Consider the following 20,154-nt stretch of genomic DNA (forward strand, 5'->3'; position numbering starts at 1 on the left):
CTAGACAGCAACTTTCAAGTCTTGCCATAGATTTTCAAGCAGATTTAAGTCCAAACTGTAACTTGGCCACTCAGGAACATTCACGGTCTTCTTAGTAAGCAACTCCAGTGCAGATTTGGCCTTGTGTTGTAGGTTATTGTCCTGCTGAAAGGTGAATTCCTCTCCCAGTGTCTGGTGGAAAGCAGACTGAAGCAGGTTTTCCTCTAGGATTTTTCCTGTGCTTAGCTCAATCCCATTTCTTTGTATCCTGAAAAACTCCCCTGTCTTTGCCGATGTCAAGCATATCCATAACATAATAATATGCCATTTAGCAGACGCTTTTATCCAAAGCGACTTACAGTCATGTGTGCATACATTTTTACGTATGGGTGGTCCCGGGGAACGAACCCACTACCCTGGCGTTACAAGCGCCATGCTCTACCATAACATGATGCAGCCACCACCATGCTTGAAATTAAGGCGGCAGTTACTCAGTGATGTGTTGTGTTGGATTTGCCCCAACACCTTGCAAGGCTTTGCATTTTGGCCAGAAAGTGTATTCCTTTTATGTTTTTTTTCTTTTCAGTATTACTTTAGTGCCTTGTTGCATGTTTTGGAATATTTTAATTCTGTATATTTGTATTCTTCTTTTCTCTCTGTCATTTAGGTCATTATTGTGGAGTCACTACAATGTTGTTGATCCATCCTCTGTTCTTGTACTTGACCATGCTTAAAAAAGAGATATTCATTGTCTGATTTGTCATTGTTACCCATCTACCAATCACTGCCCTTCTTTATGAGGCTTTCGAAAAGCTCCCTGGTCTTTTTAGTTGTATCTGTGCTTGAAATTCAATACTTCACTGAGGGACCTTACAGATGTTATATGGGGGGGACAGAGGAAGGGTCGATCATTGAAAATCACGTCAAACACTATTTTTTCAAACAGAGTTTGTCCATGTAACTTACATGATTTGTTAAGCCAAATTTTACTCCTGAACTAATTTAGGTATGCCTAAACAAAAGGGAGTGAATCATTTTTCAATCAGTTACAGAACATGGAAACCCTTACAGCAGTGCACAGGCGTGGGTTCAAACCAAGTGCCAAATACAAAAACGGCACATGGCCCTACATGAGCACTAGTACACCGCAAGAACATTACAAACAGTCCAGTTCAGATCAGGGTTTCCGATAGCCTGTAAATGCTTTTTATTCATTGATGGATATACCAGCCGATGTGCTCCAACTTCAACAGCAAATCTAGAATGATAGGCTGAGACGTCCTCAAGCTACTGGGACATTACTGTCGGTGTGTGGGTCTACATTGACTCACGCAAAAAGACGCCAGGTCCTCATAAAAGGACTTCAGCTAAGCGTACCACGACTGGGCAAAATTGGCGACGATCGTGTTGATTATCCCCGTTTCCAGTGTGCCCGCCGAGAGGGGATTCTTTCTCCAAAACAGAGTAAAGACAGCCTCAAGATCGTACCTTCTTGAGGACAAAGTAGTGAGGCTGATGTGCATCAAGCTGCTTCAAGGAGTTGGACAGTTTTGACTTCCCAACAGCAGCGGCTCACTTTGAGCAGGCCCGCAAATGCAAGTAAATTAGAGGCAAATTATTGTGTTAGTCAGGCCCGGTCCTTGATATTCATTTATGATTTATAGCAGGGATGAAGATGCATCTTTTCAATAAAACCTGTCATGTTGGTATAAGAACATCGTTCTACTTTATTTTATTACAACTTTACAGGCTCATTTCTATTCTGTTAAGATGAATTACAATAATCTAAATGTGATGTTAAGCCCCGTGGGTGGACGCACTAATGCATTACGCACCCAATGCATATGGATGTCCGGTAAATTTCTCAAATGTTCAGTAAATTTAAATCTTGCCGGTCCTAACGGAAACCCTGGATCAGATGTACTGCTCCATCATAACAGGCCAGTTCAAATGTATTGCTCCATCATAGCAGGCCAGTTCAGATGTATTGCTCCATCATAGCGGGCCAGTTCAGATGCATTGCTCCATCAAAACAGGCCAGTTCAGATGTATTGCTCCATCAAAACAGGCCAGTTCAGATGTATTGCTCCATCATAACAGGCCAGTTCAGATGTATTGCTCCATCATAACAGGCCAGTTCAGATGTATTGCTCCATCATAACAGGCCAGTTCAGATGTATTGCTCCATCATAACAGGCCAGTTCAGATGTATTGCTCCATCATAACAGGCCAGTTCAGATGTATTGCTCCATCATAACAGGCCAGTTCAGATGTATTGCTCCATCATAACAGGCCAGTTCAGATGTATTGCTCCATCATAACAGGCCAGTTCAGATGTATTGCTCCATCATAACAGGCCAGTTCAGATGTATTGCTCCATCATCACTGTAGCTAGGAAGACATAACTCGGTCTCGAGTTCCACTGTGTGAAATCACAACTGGCCACACTTCAAAATAGCAATCACGTTAGTACTTAACTGTCCTCTTCAAGTGAAACACAGTGTCAGGTGTGAAGGATTAATTCCATGTGGTTAATACCCTATTTTTAGGTGTGTTATTTCTGACTTCTGAGTTTATTTTTAGTTGTTTATTTCTTGTTGTGATTCTACGCGACTTGTTTTGATTCTGTGTATATATACATACACAGTGGGGAAAAAAGTATTTAGTCAGCCACCAATTGTGCAAGTTCTCCCACTTAAAAAGATGAGAGAGGCCTGTAATTTTCATCATAGGTTCACGTCAACTATGACAGACAAATTGAGGAAAAAAAATCCAGAAAATCACATTGTAGGATTTTTTATGAATTTATTTGCAAATTATGGTGGAAAATAAGTATTTGGTCACCTACAAACAAGCAAGATTTCTGGCTCTCACAGACCTGTAACTTCTTCTTTAAGAGGCTCCTCTGTCCTCCACTCGTTACCTGTATTAATGGCACCTGTTTGAACTTGTTATCAGTATAAAAGACACCTGTCCACAACCTCAAACAGTCACACTCCAAACTCCACTATGGCCAAGACCAAAGAGCTGTCAAAGGACACCAGAAACAAAATTGTAGACCTGCACCAGGCTGGGAAGACTGAATCTGCAATAGGTAAGCAGCTTGGTTTGAAGAAATCAACTGTGGGAGCAATTATTAGGAAATGGAAGACATACAAGACCACTGATAATCTCCCTCGATCTGGGGCTCCACGCAAGATCTCACCCCGTGGGAGTCAAAATGATCACAAGAACGGTGAGCAAAAATCCCAGAACCACACGGGGGGACCTAGTGAATGACCTGCAGAGAGCTGGGACCAAAGTAACAAAGCCTACCATCAGTAACACACTACGCCGCCAGGGACTCAAATCCTGCAGTGCCAGACGTGTCCCCCTGCTTAAGCCAGTACATGTCCAGGCCCGTCTGAAGTTTGCTAGAGTGCATTTGGATGATCCAGAAGAGGATTGGGAGAATGTCATATGGTCAGATGAAACCAAAATATAAATTTTTGGTAAAAACTCAACTCGTCGTGTTAGGAGGACAAAGAATGCTGAGTTGCATCCAAAGAACACCATACCTACTGTGAAGCATGGGGGTGGAAACATTATGCTTTGGGGCTGTTTTTCTGCAAAGGGACCAGGACGACTGATCCGTGTAAAGGAAAGAATGAATGGGGCCATGTATCGGGAGATTTTGAGTGAAAACCTCCTTCATCAGCAAGGGCATTGAAGATGAAACATGGCTGGGTCTTTCAGCATGACAATGATCCCAAACACACCGCCCGGGCAACGAAGGAGTGGCTTCATAAGAAGCATTTCAAGGTCCTGGAGTGGCCTAGCCAGTCTCCAGATCTCAACCCCATATAAAATCTTTGGAGGGGGTGGAAGTCTGTGTTGCCCAGCGACAGGCCCCAAAACATCACTGCTCTAGAGGAGATCTGCATGGAGGAATGGGCCAAAATACCAGCAACAGTGTGTGAAAACGTTGTGAAGACTTACAGAAAACGTTTGACCTGTGTCATTGCCAACAAAGGGTATATAACAAAGTATTGAGAAACTTTTGTTATTGACCAAATACTTATTTTCCACCATAATTTGCAAATAAATTCATTAAAAATCCTACAATGTGATTCTCTGGATTTTCTTTTCTCATTTTGTCTATCATAGTTGACGTGTACCTATGATGAAAATTACAGGCCTCTCTCATCTTTTTAAGTGGGAGAACGTCAAAAGTTTGGACACACCTACTCATTGAAGGGTTTTTCTTTATTTTTTACTATTTTCTACATTGTAGAATAATAGTGAAGACATCAACACTATGGAATAACAGATATGGAATCATGTAGTAACCAAAAAAGTGTTAAACAAATCAAAATATATTTTACATTTGAGATTCTTCAAATAGCCACCCTTTGCGCCTTGATGACAGCTTTGCACACTCTTGGCATTCTATCAACCAGCTTCACCTGGAATGCTTTTCCAACAGTCTTGAAGGAGTTCCCACATATGCTTAGCACTTGTTGGCTGCTTCACTTCACTCTGCCGTTCGACTCATCCCAAACCATCTCAATTGGGTTTAGGTCGGGGGATTGTGGAGGTCATCTGATGCAGCACTCCATCACTCTCCTTCTTGGTAAAATAGCCCTTACACAGCCTGGAGGTGTGTTGGGTCATTGTCCTGTTGAAAAACAAATGATAGTCCCACTAAGCCCAAACCAGATGGGATGGCATATCGCTGCAGAATGCTGTGGTAGCCATGCTGGTTAAGTGTGCATTGAATTCTAAATAAATCACAGACAGTGTCACCAGCAAAGCACCCCTACACCATAACACCTCCTCCTCCATGCTTTACGGTGGGAACTACACATGCGGAGAGCATCCGTTCACCCACACCTCGTCTCACAAAGACACGGCGGTTGGAATCAAAAATCTCCAATTTGGACTCTAGATCAAAGGACAAATTTCCACCTGTCTAATGTCCATTGCTCGTGTTTCTTGGCCTAAGCAGGTCTCTTCTTATTATTGGTGTCCTTTAGTAGTGGTTTCTTGCAGCAATTCGACTATGAAGGCCTGATTCACACAGTCCCCTCTGAACAGTTGATGTTGAGATGTGTCCGTGACTTGAACTCTGTGAAGCATTTATTTGGGCTGCAATTTCTGAGGCTGGTAACTCTAATGAACTTATCCTCTGCAGCAGAGGTAACTCTGGGTCTTCCATTCCTGTGGTGGTCCTCATGAGAGCCAGTTTCATCATAGCGCTCGACTGCACTTGAAGAAACGTTCAAAGTTCTTGACATTTTCCGTATTGACTGTCCTTCATGTCTTAAAGTAATGGACTGTCGTTTCTCTTTGCTTATTTGAGCTGTTCCTGACATAATATGGACTTGGTCTTTTACCAAATTGGGCTATCTTCTGTATACCCCCCCTACCTTGTCACAACACAACTGATTGGCTCAAACGCATTAAAGAAGGAAAGAAATTCCACAAATTAACTTTTAAGAAGGCACACCTGTTAATTGAAATGCATTCCGGGTGACTACCTCATGAAGCTGGTTGAGAGAATACCAAGAGTGTGCAAAGCTGTCATCAAGGCAAAGGGTGGCTATTTGAAGAACCTAAATATAAAATATATATTTGTATTTGTTTAACACTTTTTTGGTTACTACATGATTCCATATGTGTTACGCCATAGTTTTGATGTCTTCTACAATGTAAAAATAAAGAAAAAGCCTTGAATGAGTAGGTGTGTCCAAACCTGACTGGTAGTGTATATTTATTTATTTATGTATTTATATTTATATAAATACATAAATAGGACAATAAACGTGGAGATGTTCCATAGAGATGTTGGGGCCAGTGAAGGGTGTGCAACTGAACCCGATAGAGCTGGCCTTGATGTTGAAAGGTACAGGGTTAGGAAAGGGTAAGGTAGGAAAAGAAAGGAGTGATGAAGAGAAAGAAGAGGTAGCGCAAACTAGTCTTTGATCATCAGGCGTGGAGAAATGGCCTGGCTAATAAATCCTTTGAGCCCTCTGTCCTCCTGACCTCCAGACCCCAGGTAGGGTAGCCCAGATGAACCCACAGTAGAGTAACACTGACACAGGGAGCTGAGGACACACTCTACACAACACAGCAGTGAGCCCCTACCTGGAACCACTCCTCATTTGCCTCTTGACCAGGAGCCATTACTCTAAGGTGGTTTATAAACTCTGTACTGGCATGGAAATTATGTTTTCACATTGTTCCTTAGCACATTACCAACAACTATGGCTGAGTACAGCTCAGCTCAGTGATGTTATTAGGGTTTCACAGTGGTCAAGACAGCAGAAGCCATATTGAGATGGTGTTAATATATGATGAGGCCATCAACAGTGGTGTGAGTGAGTCACTGGACCAGCAGGCTTCTCTGCAGCTAGAATAGAGAAGCTATGGAGTATGAAGTAATGGGGTATGCATAAAGGGGAGAGGTTAGGACGTGACCTGGCCAAGAGGGTTGTTCACTGAGGTCAAAAAGAGTGGACTACTAGTGTCTCGGGTTGGAGAGAGCGTTTGAAATTGAATGGTGAAACTTCAGGCCAGGAGGCCAGGAGGCACGGGGAGAGGCCAGGGAGGCCGTGTGCTGTGCGTTACGTTTTTCTTTGCGTGGGAATCACAAGACTGTAGCCTGCAAAAGCCATTATGTCCTGGGATGAATTTTCACCCCCGCCTCCCTACCACCTCCTCGCCCCCCTTTTCCTTCCGACAGCCGATTCTCTTTATTACGCCAGCAGGGAAGCTCCATGAAGAGGCTAGAATTTAGTTTAACAGTCCCGCCCTCCTCTATCCTGTCCTCCCCTGTCCTACCCCCTCCGCTACACCCTCTCTCAAAACCCTGCGACCCCTGTCCCATATTTTTTATCCATGTTCAACGGTGCGTGCCGTGTGTTCACAGATTGACTTGACAGATTAATAGCAGTGATGTAAGAGGTACTATTCTCCCACAGAGTCTGCAGCACAGCTGGGACGTAGGCCTACTAGTCAAACTATCACTCACACGCAGCACATATTACTACAATCAATAACATGCCCAGTCTGTGGCATCTTTTAGTTTAAACTGGCTTGAACATGTTTACATTTATCTCTTAAATAAGGAAGACAGGTGAATTTCCTGCCCTTCCATTGGCATATGACATCAAGCCATATCAGTGTTTCCGTTAGGAAAATATGGCGCTGGACATTTGACCGGCAACATTTTAATTTACCAGACATTTGAGAAATCTGCCGGATCCATATGCATTGGGCGTATAACCTGATTAGGGTGTCCACCCACGGTGCTCAGAATGACAGAAATCTCATTTAGATTATGGTAATTCTCATTAACAGAACATACAAATCGAGGATGCAACGATGTGCGGTCCTTCTTACCGAACTCTGATGTGCACTTTGAAGATGTTAGAATAACTGCCACATTTACTTTTACTCAGCCAAGACGAGTAACGAAGCGCAAAATCACTAGCCTATGTCAATCTACTATCCCCCATAGTAGAAAAGTTTACCTATTATATTGGTCAGCTTGTCGAGAAACAGCCTGTTCCAAACAGACTCTGGGACAGTTGTGGGAAGACCGATCCCAAATTCATACAACCAACAGGCCTAGACTACATAAAAATAAACTTTAAAAAGCAATGAGAGAGTCTGATGCAACAGATCAGAACATTTCGCTTAAAATGTTGATAAACTATTATTTCTTCACATTATAAGCACAGCAATGCACACAAGGCAGTACGCTAAACGTGAATGTTCGGTACATAAAGCAATTATCAGAAAACACTGTAGTCAAAAGGGCACTGCACATGCGAGCGGTTTCATGTGACAGAGATGAAAATATCCATCACAAATTTAGAAAAAGAGGCGATCTAAAAGGTTACTTTGAAGCAAGGTAAGACATGACTCATAATACATTTTAAAACATTCAGGTTTCAAACAATGAAGTATGTCTTCAAAATGCATAGCCTACTGCCTCCAGCTCATTGCAAAGTGATGAAGCCCGTCTTCCGTTGCCGTTTGAGATGCTGCAGTAGCAGCTCTCGCTCTGTCTGACAGATTTTCTGCTCAAAGGCTCTGTATCTGTATGCTGTACGGGTGTGATAAATAAGATACATAATGAAAATGCCAACTGTAAAGTTTGGCGGAGGAGTAATAATGGTCTGGGGCTGTTTTTCATGGTTCAGGCCCCTTATTTCCAGTGAATGGAAAGCTTAACGCTACAGCATACAATGACATCCTAGACGATTCTGTGCTTCCAACTTTGTGGCAACAGTTTGGGGAAGGCCGTTTCCTGTTTCAGCATGATAATGCCTCTGTGTACAAAGCGAGGTCCATACCTCGCTTTGTACAAATAGTTTGTCGAGATCGGTGTGGAAGAACTTAATTGGCCTGCAAAGAGCCCTGATCTCAACCCCATCGAACACCTTTGGGATGAATTGGAACGTCGATTGCGGGCCTAATCGCCCAACAGCAATGTTCCAATATCTAGTGGAAAGCCTTCCCAGAAGAGTGGAGGCTGTTATAGCAGCAAAGGGGGGACCAACTCCATATTAATGCCCATGATTTTGGAATGAGATGTTCGACGAGCAGGTGTCCACATACCTTTGGTCATGTAGTGTATAATTTTTTTTTTTACCCTTATTTTACCAGGTAAGTTGACTGAGAACACTTTCTTATTTACAGCAACGACCTGGGGAATAGTTACAGGGGAGAGGAGGGGGATGAATGAGCCAATTGGAAGCTGGGGATGATTAGGTGGCCATGATTGTACGAGGGACAGATTACTCTTACGATAGGTGCCATGGGATCTTTAGTGAACACAGTCAGGACACCCGTTTAACATCCGATCCGAAAGATGGCACCCTACACAGGGCAATGTCCCCAATCAATGCCCTGGGGCATTGGAATATTTTTTATAGACCAGAGGAAAGAATGCCTCTGTTATATAGATGCTTATATTTAAAGTAGCATAGATGTTTACGTTTACATTACCTTTGAACGTGCTCCCCATATGAGTCACCACTGAGTTCTTGTGGACACATCTCATCTTGTCCTCCAGTGAGTGGATCTAGAAGGGGAAAAGTATATTAGAAAAATACATGATTAAAAAAAGCACAAAATCAACAAAAAGGGATTCTTTTTTGGGAACACTTTAATTAAAGTCTGCAACTTTAATTAAACTTATACATGCTTATAACAACTTATGAAGTGTTATACCTACAGGCTTAGTAAAGTGTTACCATTTTATTCAAGTGGTTCTGTTTGTTTAAAATGACTTGTACTGAACAGTCTGTGGGAGATGAATAACAATCTACTTGCCTTCTATGGTCATCCAGGGTTTAGTTTATTTGGAGAATGCTCTGTCGACAAAATGTGTGAGAGAAATAGTGTTTGTGTGTATGTGTGTGTGTGTGTGTGTGTGTGTGTACGTGTGTGTGTGTATGGAGAGGTGTATGAGAGAAACAGTGTGAAGGGGCAGGGTAATTGTTTATAAGGTTACAGCAAGAATAAACAGATGTTCTATGTAATTAACTTAATCCAGAAAGATAGACTAACAGTCAGATAGGATGGTCAGAGGGTGAAAGAGTCCTGGAAAGGAAGAGAGGAATACAGTGGTGTGAAATGAGGGATGTCCTGTACTGTACTGTCCTGACAGAGACTGAAAGACCAAGGCCAACTGATGCCCTTTTCCCACTACCGAGCATAGCTGAGCCAAGCAGTACTGTGCTGGCCTGATAACACCTCCACCATAGTTGCTGGAACTACAATGGAAAGGTAGCCTAGCGGTTAGGAGTGTTGGGCCAGTAACCGAAAGGTCGCTGGTTCGAATCACCGAGCTGACTAGGTGGAAAATCTGCCGATGTGCACTTGAGCAAGGCACTTAACCCTAATTGCTCCTGTAAATCGCTCTGTATAAGAGCGTCTGCTAAATGAAGAAAATTCTAAAGGAAAAAAATTTAAAAAACATCCAAGCCAGAAGAGTACGGTCCGGCTTGGCACACTCACCCTGTCGGCAAACTGCTGCTCCTTCAGCCTGGCCTCACTCAGCAGGGTGGTCTTCTCAGCTAGCTGGGCCTGCAGCTCCTCTACACCCATCTGAATCAATACAACACAATCATCAATAACAGACATGAGCAACAAATCAATACAGGCGTTAAAGAAACTGTAGGTCTAGTTTTGGACGTTCCTCCTAAATGGGAAAATGGTTTGAAAATGGTTTCAGAGCTCTCTTGAACAGCAATTCCAATCTCAATGGGATTAACCTGAAAGATGGATAAATACAATTAATGTGACTTTAATAGGAGCATCATGTGAGTGCTCTATTTCACAGTGTCTGTAAAGCATGGAGACAGAGCGACTGACCTGACATCTACATGAGTAGAGAGTGGCCTGTGAGGCCCTGAATAGGGGTAGTTCTTTCTGAGTATAACCCCACAAAGATATTACATCAGCTTGGAAATATGCAGCAGCGAGGTGAATGAGAAAAGAGCTGCACTTCATTGTGTGTGTGTATTTGTGTAGTGTGTGTGTGTGCGCGATGTGGTGTATGCGTTCTGGCGTGTGTGCGTGACTGTGTGTGGGTGTTAGTCTGTGGGGGTCTCTTTACACCACAACAAATGGAGGATAACACTTCCCTGCTGAGTATTCATTCTCCCTCTCGTCTCTCTCTCTCCCTTTCTACCTCCCTCTCTACACCTCTCTCTCTCGCTCTCTCCCTCTACACCTCTCTACACACCTCTCTCTCTAGCTCTCTCTACACCTCTCTCTCTCTACACCGCTCTCCCTCTACACCCCGCTCTCCCTCTACACCGCTCTCCCTCTACACCGCCCTCTCTCTCTCTACACCCCTCTCTCTCTCTCTCTCTACACCCCTCTCTCTCTCTCTCTCTCTACACCCTCTCTCTCTCTCTCTCTCTCTACACCCCTCTCTCTCTCTACACCCCTCTCTACACCCCTCTCTCTCTCTACACCCCTCTCGCTCTCTTGCTCTAGGCCTCTCTCTCTCCACTTCTCGCTCTCTCTCTACACCTGTCTTGCTACACCTCTCTCTATCTACACTTCTCTCTTTCTCGCTACACCTCTCTCTCGCTACACTTCTCTCTTTCTCGCTACACCGCTCTCTCTCGCTAAACTTCTCTCTTTCTCGCTACATCTCTCTCTCTCTCTACACCCCTCCCTCCCCTCTTGCCCAGCAGGCAGTTCTTTCCTGAGAGCCCTCTCCTTTCTAAAGCATACATCTGCAGTCCAGAGAATGACTGCATCCCAAATGGCACCCTGTTACACATTTTACATTTTACGTCATTTAGCAGACTCTCTTATCCAGAGCGACTTACATTATATATATATTTTTTCATACCCCCTGTGGGAATCGAACCCACAACCCTGGCGTTGCAAACATCATGCTCTATCAACTGAGCTACATCCCTGCCGGCCATTCCGTCCCCTACCCTGGACGACGCTGGGCCAATTGCGCGCCGCCCAATCACATATAGCTCACTACTTATAGGGAATAGAGTGCCATTTGTGACACAAATATCTCTGAGGAGGTTAACTGGGAACAGGGATGGAGGATGGATCGTGTGTACCAGACCTGGGTTTGAATAATATTTAATAACGTTCACATACTTTATCTGGCCTTGACTGAGCTTGCCTGGCGAAATGGAACCAATAGAATATTCACAAAACCTCCGCCCAACTGGCACTCCAGGCAGGCTGAAAAAAAAAAAAAAACTCAAAGTATTGGAAAGATTTGGAATAGTATTTGAGCCCAGGTCTGGATGGAGGATGGAAGAGGGGGTGTACTGCCTCTTTAAACCTGTTTTCCAAAAGAGAACACTACCCAGTCTGATTCAAGAAATCCTCAGAGCATCCGGCTAGCTCTGGAGACCAGTCACCTCACTTGAACCCATCGCCTGAATACAGCTAAATATGTAAGCAACACGCTTTGACAATTGCCTTGAACGTAACTCAGGTCATTAAAGTGGAGGTACTGTTGTTAACACACACAAACACAGAGACACATACACTCAAACACATTTTTACTCCACAACAAAGCAGAAGATAGCTGACACTAACTGTTAAGCACGTAAACTCTGTTTGAACTTTTGAATAAGATAACTTATAAAAGGTCCTGAGGGTAGGCCTATATCGACACAAGGCCCAAGTCTGGGTTTGGTTCGGCTTGGCTTTCCACACTGAACCGGTAATCTTTCCTCCATCAGACACATAGGTGTTTCAAATGTAGGACCACAGAGGCAGGATCAACAAAAATTGCAGTTGGTGTGTGTGTGTGTCTTTTGTGAGTGGGACGAGCAGGAAGCTGTATTAATGTATTGCTTCAACAGAATCCCATTCTATATGTCATCCAGCCAAGCGAAGCCTCCAGGGCTGTATGTGTTTCCCAAAAGTCACCCTATTCCCTTTATAGTGCACTACTTTTGACCAGGGCATTAAAGGCTCTAGTCAAAAGTAGTGCACTAAATAGGGAATAGGGTGCAATTTGAGACACACAGTGTCTGTCGGTTGAAAATCCCACAGATATGGCAACCTCTTTCGACATCCTGTGTGCGGGGGGTAAATTAAATACAGTATGAATAAACCGGTAAACCTGTAGCGATGGGGGCGGCAGTAGCCTAAAAGTTAAGAGAGGCGGGCCAGTAACTGGAAGGTTGCCGTTTTGAATCTCAGGGCTGACAGGGGAAATCTGGGAGGAGTGAGCCAAGCAACCAGTGGGCGGTGGCAGTTAACCCCCAAACTGCTCTGCGGCTAACCCTGTGCCGCTAGTTGTGCTCCTAGCTAGGGATGTGACAAATGGAAAAATGTTCTTAACGTTTAAACTGCCATTTTGTTATCGGTTTTCTGTCAAAATTCATACGATTCCACGTGAATTCACAATGCAGATGGTCTACATCGCGCTTCCTGCTGAGAGAAAATGATATAATTTATGCTGCTGGTGCTCTTGCTTTTCACGAGAGTGGTACGTGTAGCTTTTACCAGAGCTAGAGCCTCTGTGTGGCAAGCTATTAGGAGATATCTAGACTAATCAATGGAGGTTGGAATTAAAATGAGAAGGACAGGCTACAACACCAACAGCCAACAGATAGGCTGCTACTTAATCATCTGAAAGGAGTTGTTATTTACTGTTGGATTCGGAAGGGGAGAAAGCGCACAGTTCAAGTTATGTAGTATCAACTAGCCTAGAAAACGTTAGCTAGCTAGCTAGCTTAACTACTCTCGGTTTGATGCAGTCAAGGCCAGTACTATGTAATCAGATGAGATGATAAATAACTAGCAATAAGTTAGTCTACGAGCACGAGTCGACTTGGTTGCCATCTCTCTCCTCCTCCCTGTTCCACTCGTCACTCACATTTGAGATGCTGCTCTGCTTCGAGCCTCTCACTCTCCCTCATTATAAAGTAGCTAAAAATAAAATACAAATTCTACTCCTAACGTTACAGCATTGTTGCGTTAAGTATTTGTTTCATTTTTATTTTCCCCTTGATGATGATGATGATGATGATGATCGGGACTTGTTAGTGGTAGTTTTGTGATAACTGCACTATGATTTTAATTTTGTGAGAAATAAATTATAATAGTTTTTTGGTTAGGGATTTTTTCTTAACATTAAGGATCCCAATTTGGTTAAAAAGGTTTTACGTTTAAACCCCTACTCCTAGCTTCACCCTGTGCTGCTCCCAATAAACATGTACAGTATGAACTGAGATACTGTACCTCTCCACTGCCGCTGTGGGTCCTTGCCTGCAGGTCCTCCAGCTCTTTCTGTACCTGCCACACTCGGTCACCCATCTCCACCTCTCGACTCTGATGGGAAGAACAGGACAACCACGGCCAAGTCATTTTCTCTCTTACAAAATACAGCAAGTCTGTACTCAAAAAGTACAGTACTTTCAAATAACTTTCCCCTATTTATTTTATTGTATTTATATATATTTTTTGTCTGCATTTTTTGGGGGGTACACAAGCATTTCGCTAAAAGCCTTTCATCTCTGTATATCTGATATCACAACCACACAGTATTGTCATTCAGTCAAATAACAAGTGCTACACTACTTCAGGCCTCCCCACTTTCATTATGTCTGGAGACAGTGATAAATGACAGAAGACAGCTTTTATTGTAGTTTACTTAGCTGAGCAGAGCAGACTATCCCTCTATAGTCATTTAGTCTAGTTCCAAATGTAAATCGTTTAACAGACTGTCAGATGGTAGACACACACATCATCATTTAGTCTAGTAGTCTTTAATGTAAATCGTTCAGCAGACACTACAGTCAGAAGGTCTCTGTCATTTAGCTGAGTTCTCTGTGGGACTGACTGAAGGGAGGTGTTTCCATGTCAGTAATAGTTTCCTGATGACTGGTGGAGTACATGTCCTTTTCTTATAAAGGTCAAAGCTGAAAAATGTCAAGAACTGATAGGAGCTTCCGTACTATAGTCTGGAATAGTGTTGTCATGACGATACCAGTATAACAATACTATGAGAATCATGGCATGGAAACAAAACACAAGTGGACAAATTCCTCTGAGGAACACAGACCCAATGTCGGACCAGTAAATCCTACTTGTAATCTACTTTCTAAAAGCAAACCAGTCAGTCTGTCTGTAATGATGAATGTCAATAATTAATCTAACCCTTTACTTTAAAATGGCCTTATACCCATGTTGCTACACAGTAATAGCTGTAGTAATAGCATTGTAGTTACATAAGAACTGCTATGTATTCACGTAGTGATAGAGTTTAGCTGTATAGGTTATTGCAAGTGCGAGAGACACATTAATGTGCTATTCATTCATACAGTACTGTACCTGCAGGACCTGCTCATATCGTTGGACTGTTCTGTTTAAGTCATCATCTTTCTGGGTGATCACCTTCTGCAGCTGATTGGTCTCCTCCCGATGGCTGTCCATAAGCTCCACCTCCACGCTCTGGGCCTTCCCTGATTGGAGGAGAAAAGAGGAGGAGGAAGAGAAGGAGGGAGAGGAAGAATGCTGATATGAGATCAGTTTGGCCTTTTAGATCATACCGATTGAGTAAATGGTTAGACCTGATCCTAGATCAGATTCAATACTCTGAGACAGTTTTTGAATACGGTCCCAGAAACGAAGCACGTAGTAGACCTTGAAGTTCACATATTACAAACCAGTTACTCACTTCCGTTTTGGAATGCAGTGTTAATGACTGTCCTACAGTGAAAACATATGGTGATTCTTTCAGACAGAGACAGTTTCCTAATTCAATCATCTCCCAACTCTGTTTCACCCCTATTATTCTCTGTCTAAAAAGTCACTCATCTTTAAAACTCATTTCATTTTCTCTATTGGAAACACTTCAAATGAATACTACAAGGACCAATTACACATTCATTTGTGGATTTTTCTCAATTACATGACAAATGATCAAACAATGAAGAATTTGTATTGGTGAAGTTTGAAAGCATAAACTAACAACTTAGACCATTTTAGTCACACAAACCGTTATTTATAACATATAATGATTTCATATGTGCATATTCATTTAGGTGTTTTGGCATTGACAGTCTAAATGTTAATAGTAGCATAAGTAGTAAGACGCACTTCCGAAAAACTTCGTGAGGTGCTAACTAACAGAAAGTGAACTGTAGAAAAAGAAAGCTGGGACTTTCTTTTTCTGAAGTTTCAATAGTAATACCTGCCAGTGTCTCATCATGCAACGGCTTGTCAGAAAACTCTGATTCCCTCTCACCAATGGTCTCCTTCAGTGCAGCAGTCATCTCCTGTTCTTTCAAAGCCATCTGTGTGTTGAACTCCCTCATCAGCTGCTTCAGGGATGAGTTCTGCTTCATCTCCAGATCCTCGACCTCAAGCCTGTTCAATGGGGAGAGAATAATTTAAAATACAGTATGGATAGAGAAAGAAAGGAAGTACCAAAAAGGAATAATGGAAAGGGGAACGAATGCATTTATTATTGTCTGACCTCAACTGACTACTTTAATGCACTTTTACTGTAAAACACTTGTGACTGCTGATGTAAAAAGTTATTTTTTTATAATTGTGTTTGTTTGACTGATTGACTGCACTAAGGCAGAACCATTAGGTCAAACTTACTTGAGCTTCTTCTTGTTCTCTTGGGCCAACTCTTTCTTCACATACTCCAGGTCCTGCTCATGCTCCCTCCTCAGGGAACGCAGGTCTTTCTGTAGCTTCTGCTTCTCCTGCGCCGCCTCTGCCAGCTTATTCTGCAGGGACGACAGAGATTCAGCATCCCCAACTTCCTGCATCAGAGAGTGGTTCTCCGTCTCTTTGTCTGCTGTGAGACTCTTGGTTTGCTCTGCAGTGCAATGCTCCACGACCTCCACTGCATTCGTACCCTGTTTTTCTAAGCTAGCCAATTCGGTCTTTTGCTGTTCGATCAGTGCAGTCTTCTCAATCAGATCTTCCTTAAGGCAGCTTATTTCAGCCAGAAAGTTTACTTTTTCCTCCTCCACTTCCTTAAGCTTCATCTTAATCTCCTCAAGCCTTGAGAGGGTCTCATCTGCTTTCGTCTCCTGCTGGTTCGAAACATCTCTCTGAAGTGACAATAGCTTTTCCTCGTACATGTTCTTCAAACTCTCCAACAACCTCTCTTTCTCAAGTCTCTCGTCGTTCTGTACCTGCTCAATATGTTTTTCTTGTTCTTCCTTCAGCTTGGCTAGGGCTTCCTCCTGGTTTAAAATGTCTTTCTGAACTGATGATAGCTTTTCTTTGTAAATGTCCTTCAAACTCTGTAAAGAGCTCTCTTTTTTTAGTCTTTCATCACTAAGTACTTCCTCAATGCGTTTCTCCTGTTCTTCCTTCATCTTGGCCATGGCTACCTCAAGGGACTTTCCTTTCTCCTCCAGGGTTTCCACCTGCTGCTTCTTTGTCGCTTCATCTATCTTGGCCTCTTCCAACTGTGTCCGAAGGTCTTTGATGGTCTTTTCCTTCTCCTCAATTTGTGAGGTCAACTGTTTCCGAATCTGGCTGATTTTCTGCTCAGCTTTCTTCTTCAGCTCTGTCACTTTCCCAGCATTGTCTTTTGAAAACCTCTCTTCAGCCGCCTTCAGACTCTCCTCTTCGCTCTTGAGAATCTCAGCCTTTGCCTTCTCAAAGGCTTCCCTCTGCTGCTCCAGCTCTTGTTTCAAAGTTTGGTTCTCGCTCTCCAGGGACTGCAGTTTCTGCTCTGTAGCCTGGACTAGATTTCCATTCTGGGTTCTGAACCGCTCCTGGGTCTGTTGTAGACGATCTGTGAGCTCACATTTCTCGCTCTCCCTGATACTGTGCTGCTGCTTCAGGTCAGCAGTTAGCTGCTCACTCTCCTTCGTCCTGAGGACCAACTGCTCCTCCAGCTCACTGAGCCGGCTGTTGCAGCTCTCCACTTCCAAAGCAAGGGCACTGACTTTCTGCTCCTTTTCACTCAAGGCTTGGTCCATCTCCGACTTGCTGACGGACTGATTGTCGATGCTGGCAGTCAGCCTTTGTAAGGCCTCGTTCTTCTCAGAGATCTGTTTCTCCATATCCTCAAGTCTGGTCTGCAGAGACTTGACAGTATTGTGGTTCTGAGAGAACTTGGACTCTGCTTTCCTCTTGAACTCAGTGAGGTTGTTCCTGAGGGCGTCGCCTTGCTCCACTGCAGATTTCTTCTCTTTCTCTAGTCTGTCAATGATCTCCTCCATTTGGCAAACAAGCCTCTGTCTCTCCTCCTTGTGCTGCTGATCAAGCAGTGATATGGCTTCATCCTTCCCCGTAAGGCTACCTGCTAACTGGGTCTTCAAGTTGTTTATGATACTCTCCAAGTTGCTGATATGCACAACGTTTGTTTTGACATTCTCTGAGATGGTTCGGTTTTCCTCACTGAGCTGTTCGATGCAAATTACTTTTTCTGAGAGAGCTTGAGAGTGATTCTCAGCATCCCTCTGTAGAGACTCCCTCTCAGCAGTTAAGGCTTTGATATCATCTTTGTGTACATTTAGCTGAACAGTCATTTGCTCTAGTGAACTGAATAGGTTCTTACTCTCCTCTGTCCTCTGCTGGAGTTGCCCCTCCAAAGTGTGTATCCTGTCAACTTTGGTAAGGATAACATTTTTAAGATGTGCTAACTTCTTCTGATTACCCAGAACCCTGTCTTTCAGCTCTCTCACTCTGCTCTCGACTCGTTCAGAGAGTTCCTTCGTACCACCTTCGATGCTGGCCTCAATTTCCCGGCAGTAACGCATCAGTTCGTTGCTGATCCCAGTGAACTGCTTCTGCAGTTCTTTTTCCTTGACTTCCAGTTGAAGAGAATGTTGTTCAAGTCTTCTCTGAACGGCCTCCCCTTCTTTACCCTTAGAAGCCTCAAGAGCTTGAAGCTGCTTCTCGGTGTCTACGAACCTCTCAGACAGAGCCTTGATCTTCTCTCTTGCCTTCTCCTCAGTCTTGCTTACCTGATCCTGGAAGGAGTTCCTCTCATTCAGAGCCGTGTTTAGATTCCTCTCAACCGCCTCTAATTGCTCTTTGAACATCGCCTCAGATTGAGATAAACTCTCCATCTTGACTGCCGCTTCCTTAAGCTCGGCTTGCAGTTTCTGCACAGTGGTCTGTCTCATCACCAACTCTTCCTTCAAGTTCTTCACTTCCTGTACAACTTGCTCCTTTTCTTCTTTGGTGGTTCCAAGCTGCTGGATGACCTCCTCCAATTCCTGTACCTTCTCCTGTAGTATTTGTGTGTGTTTCTCCTGCATTTCCTCTTCCTGTTGTCCCAGCTGTTCCTGCCAATGATGCTCAAGCTTTTCCTTCTCTTGCTTATGGACTTCACGCATCTTCACTACTTCTTCCTTGTGGTTGGCCTCAAGCTGGGACATAGAACTGCTCAGGCCTTCTGAACTTGTCTGAGACTCCAGGATTTTCTCTTTAACTTGCTGTTCCTTCTGCTGTAGCTCTGACTCCTTCTTTGCCAGCTCCTTTTTTGAAGATTCCTCTTGTTCCTGAAGCTTCTTCTTGAATTTCTCCTGCATCTCTTTGTTCTTTGTTTTAAATTTCTCCATCTTCGTTTCCTGTGATTTCAACTTGGCCTCTATGTCTGTCTTAATGTTTTCCACCTTCTCATGAGCAGCCTTCTGGTCCTCTAGCTGTTTCTTTAGTCGTTTTTCTTCCTCTTGCTTAGTGTTCAGTTCATCAGTGTAAGAAGTATCCTGTTCAGAGAGCTCCTTCTTAGCCTGTTGCAACTGCTTCTCTAGCTCTTCAAGCTCCTGTACCTTTTGTTGAAGATATTCCTCTTTCTGTTGGCAGTCACTTCGAGTTGTCACCAGTTTTTGCTCTAAGTCTATCAACTGACTCTTGCACTGTGAGAGTTCATCTCTGATCTTACTGAGTTGGGCGTTAGATTTCTCAAGGCCCTTCTTTTCTGACTGGGCCTGCTTTAAACTCTTCCTAAGCTCCTCCAATTCTTTAACCTTGGCATTCCGGTCTTGAAGAACCGTCTCTGATTCTTCTTTCAGCCTTTTCTCACAGACAAGGTGAGCCTCAAGCTCCTTCTCTTTCTCCTTCAGCACCATTGTCAACTTGTTGAGTTCTTCTTTTAGCGTCTTTTCCATTCCTCCAAGGGTCTGCTCGTGCTGCAGCTTGATCTCCTCAATATCCACCCTGTGCTTGGTCAGCACCTCCTGCAGTCTCTGCTCCAGCTCCCGCCTGGCTGACCCACCAGCATTTTCAACTGCATCCAGTCTCTCCTCGAGAACCTGCTTGCTCCTCAACACCTCCTGGAGCTCAGAGGAAAGGGCTTCCAACTCAGTTTGTTTTAAATCCAGCTTCTCCATCGTCTTCTGGTTCATATCCTCTACATGGGAATGCAACTGGACCTCTTTCTCCTTCAAGATGGTCTCCACTTCAGTTCTGTGTTTCGCACTGAACTCCTCCATGGCAGCATTGTGTTGGGCTAAGGCCTCCTGGTGCAGCTCTACCTTGTGCTTCTCCAGCTCCTCACGGTGCTTCTCCTTTAGTGCAGTCACCTCCTCCACGTGTTTTCTCCTCAGCTCCTCCATCTGAGTGGAGAGATCATCTGATGGTGGCACTGACCCAGGTTGGGAGTACTTTTCCAGAGAGCTCTCCAGTTCCAGTATTTTCTGTAATGAGATGTGTTTGTATTGTATGTTTGCCATAGAATCAACCAACAATGTAAAG

At 43.6% G+C, this 20,154-nt stretch overlaps 1 protein-coding gene across 5 annotated transcripts in view; it reads right to left on the bottom strand.

Moving 5' to 3' along the window:
- Positions 1-20,154, bottom strand: part of LOC121547674 (golgin subfamily A member 4) — a 62,415-nt gene that overhangs the window by 3,836 nt on the left and 38,425 nt on the right. For 4 of the 5 annotated variants that reach the window (XM_041859054.1, XM_041859053.1, XM_041859051.1 and 1 more), the window contains 6 exons: positions 16,087-20,096; positions 15,671-15,846; positions 14,809-14,939; positions 13,717-13,806; positions 9,991-10,080; positions 8,977-9,052 (listed from right to left, as the gene is read on the bottom strand). In XM_041859054.1, coding sequence (XP_041714988.1) covers positions 8,977-9,052; positions 9,991-10,080; positions 13,717-13,806; positions 14,809-14,939; positions 15,671-15,846; positions 16,087-20,096 — 4,573 coding nt within the window. The remainder of the gene's footprint in view (positions 1-8,976; positions 9,053-9,990; positions 10,081-13,716; positions 13,807-14,808; positions 14,940-15,670; positions 15,847-16,086; positions 20,097-20,154) is intronic. The other variant, XM_041859052.1, reaches the window with a different exon arrangement.

Source organism: Coregonus clupeaformis, chromosome 31 (assembly GCF_020615455.1).
Source record: "Coregonus clupeaformis isolate EN_2021a chromosome 31, ASM2061545v1, whole genome shotgun sequence".
Classification (NCBI taxonomy): Eukaryota; Metazoa; Chordata; class Actinopteri; order Salmoniformes; family Salmonidae; genus Coregonus; species Coregonus clupeaformis.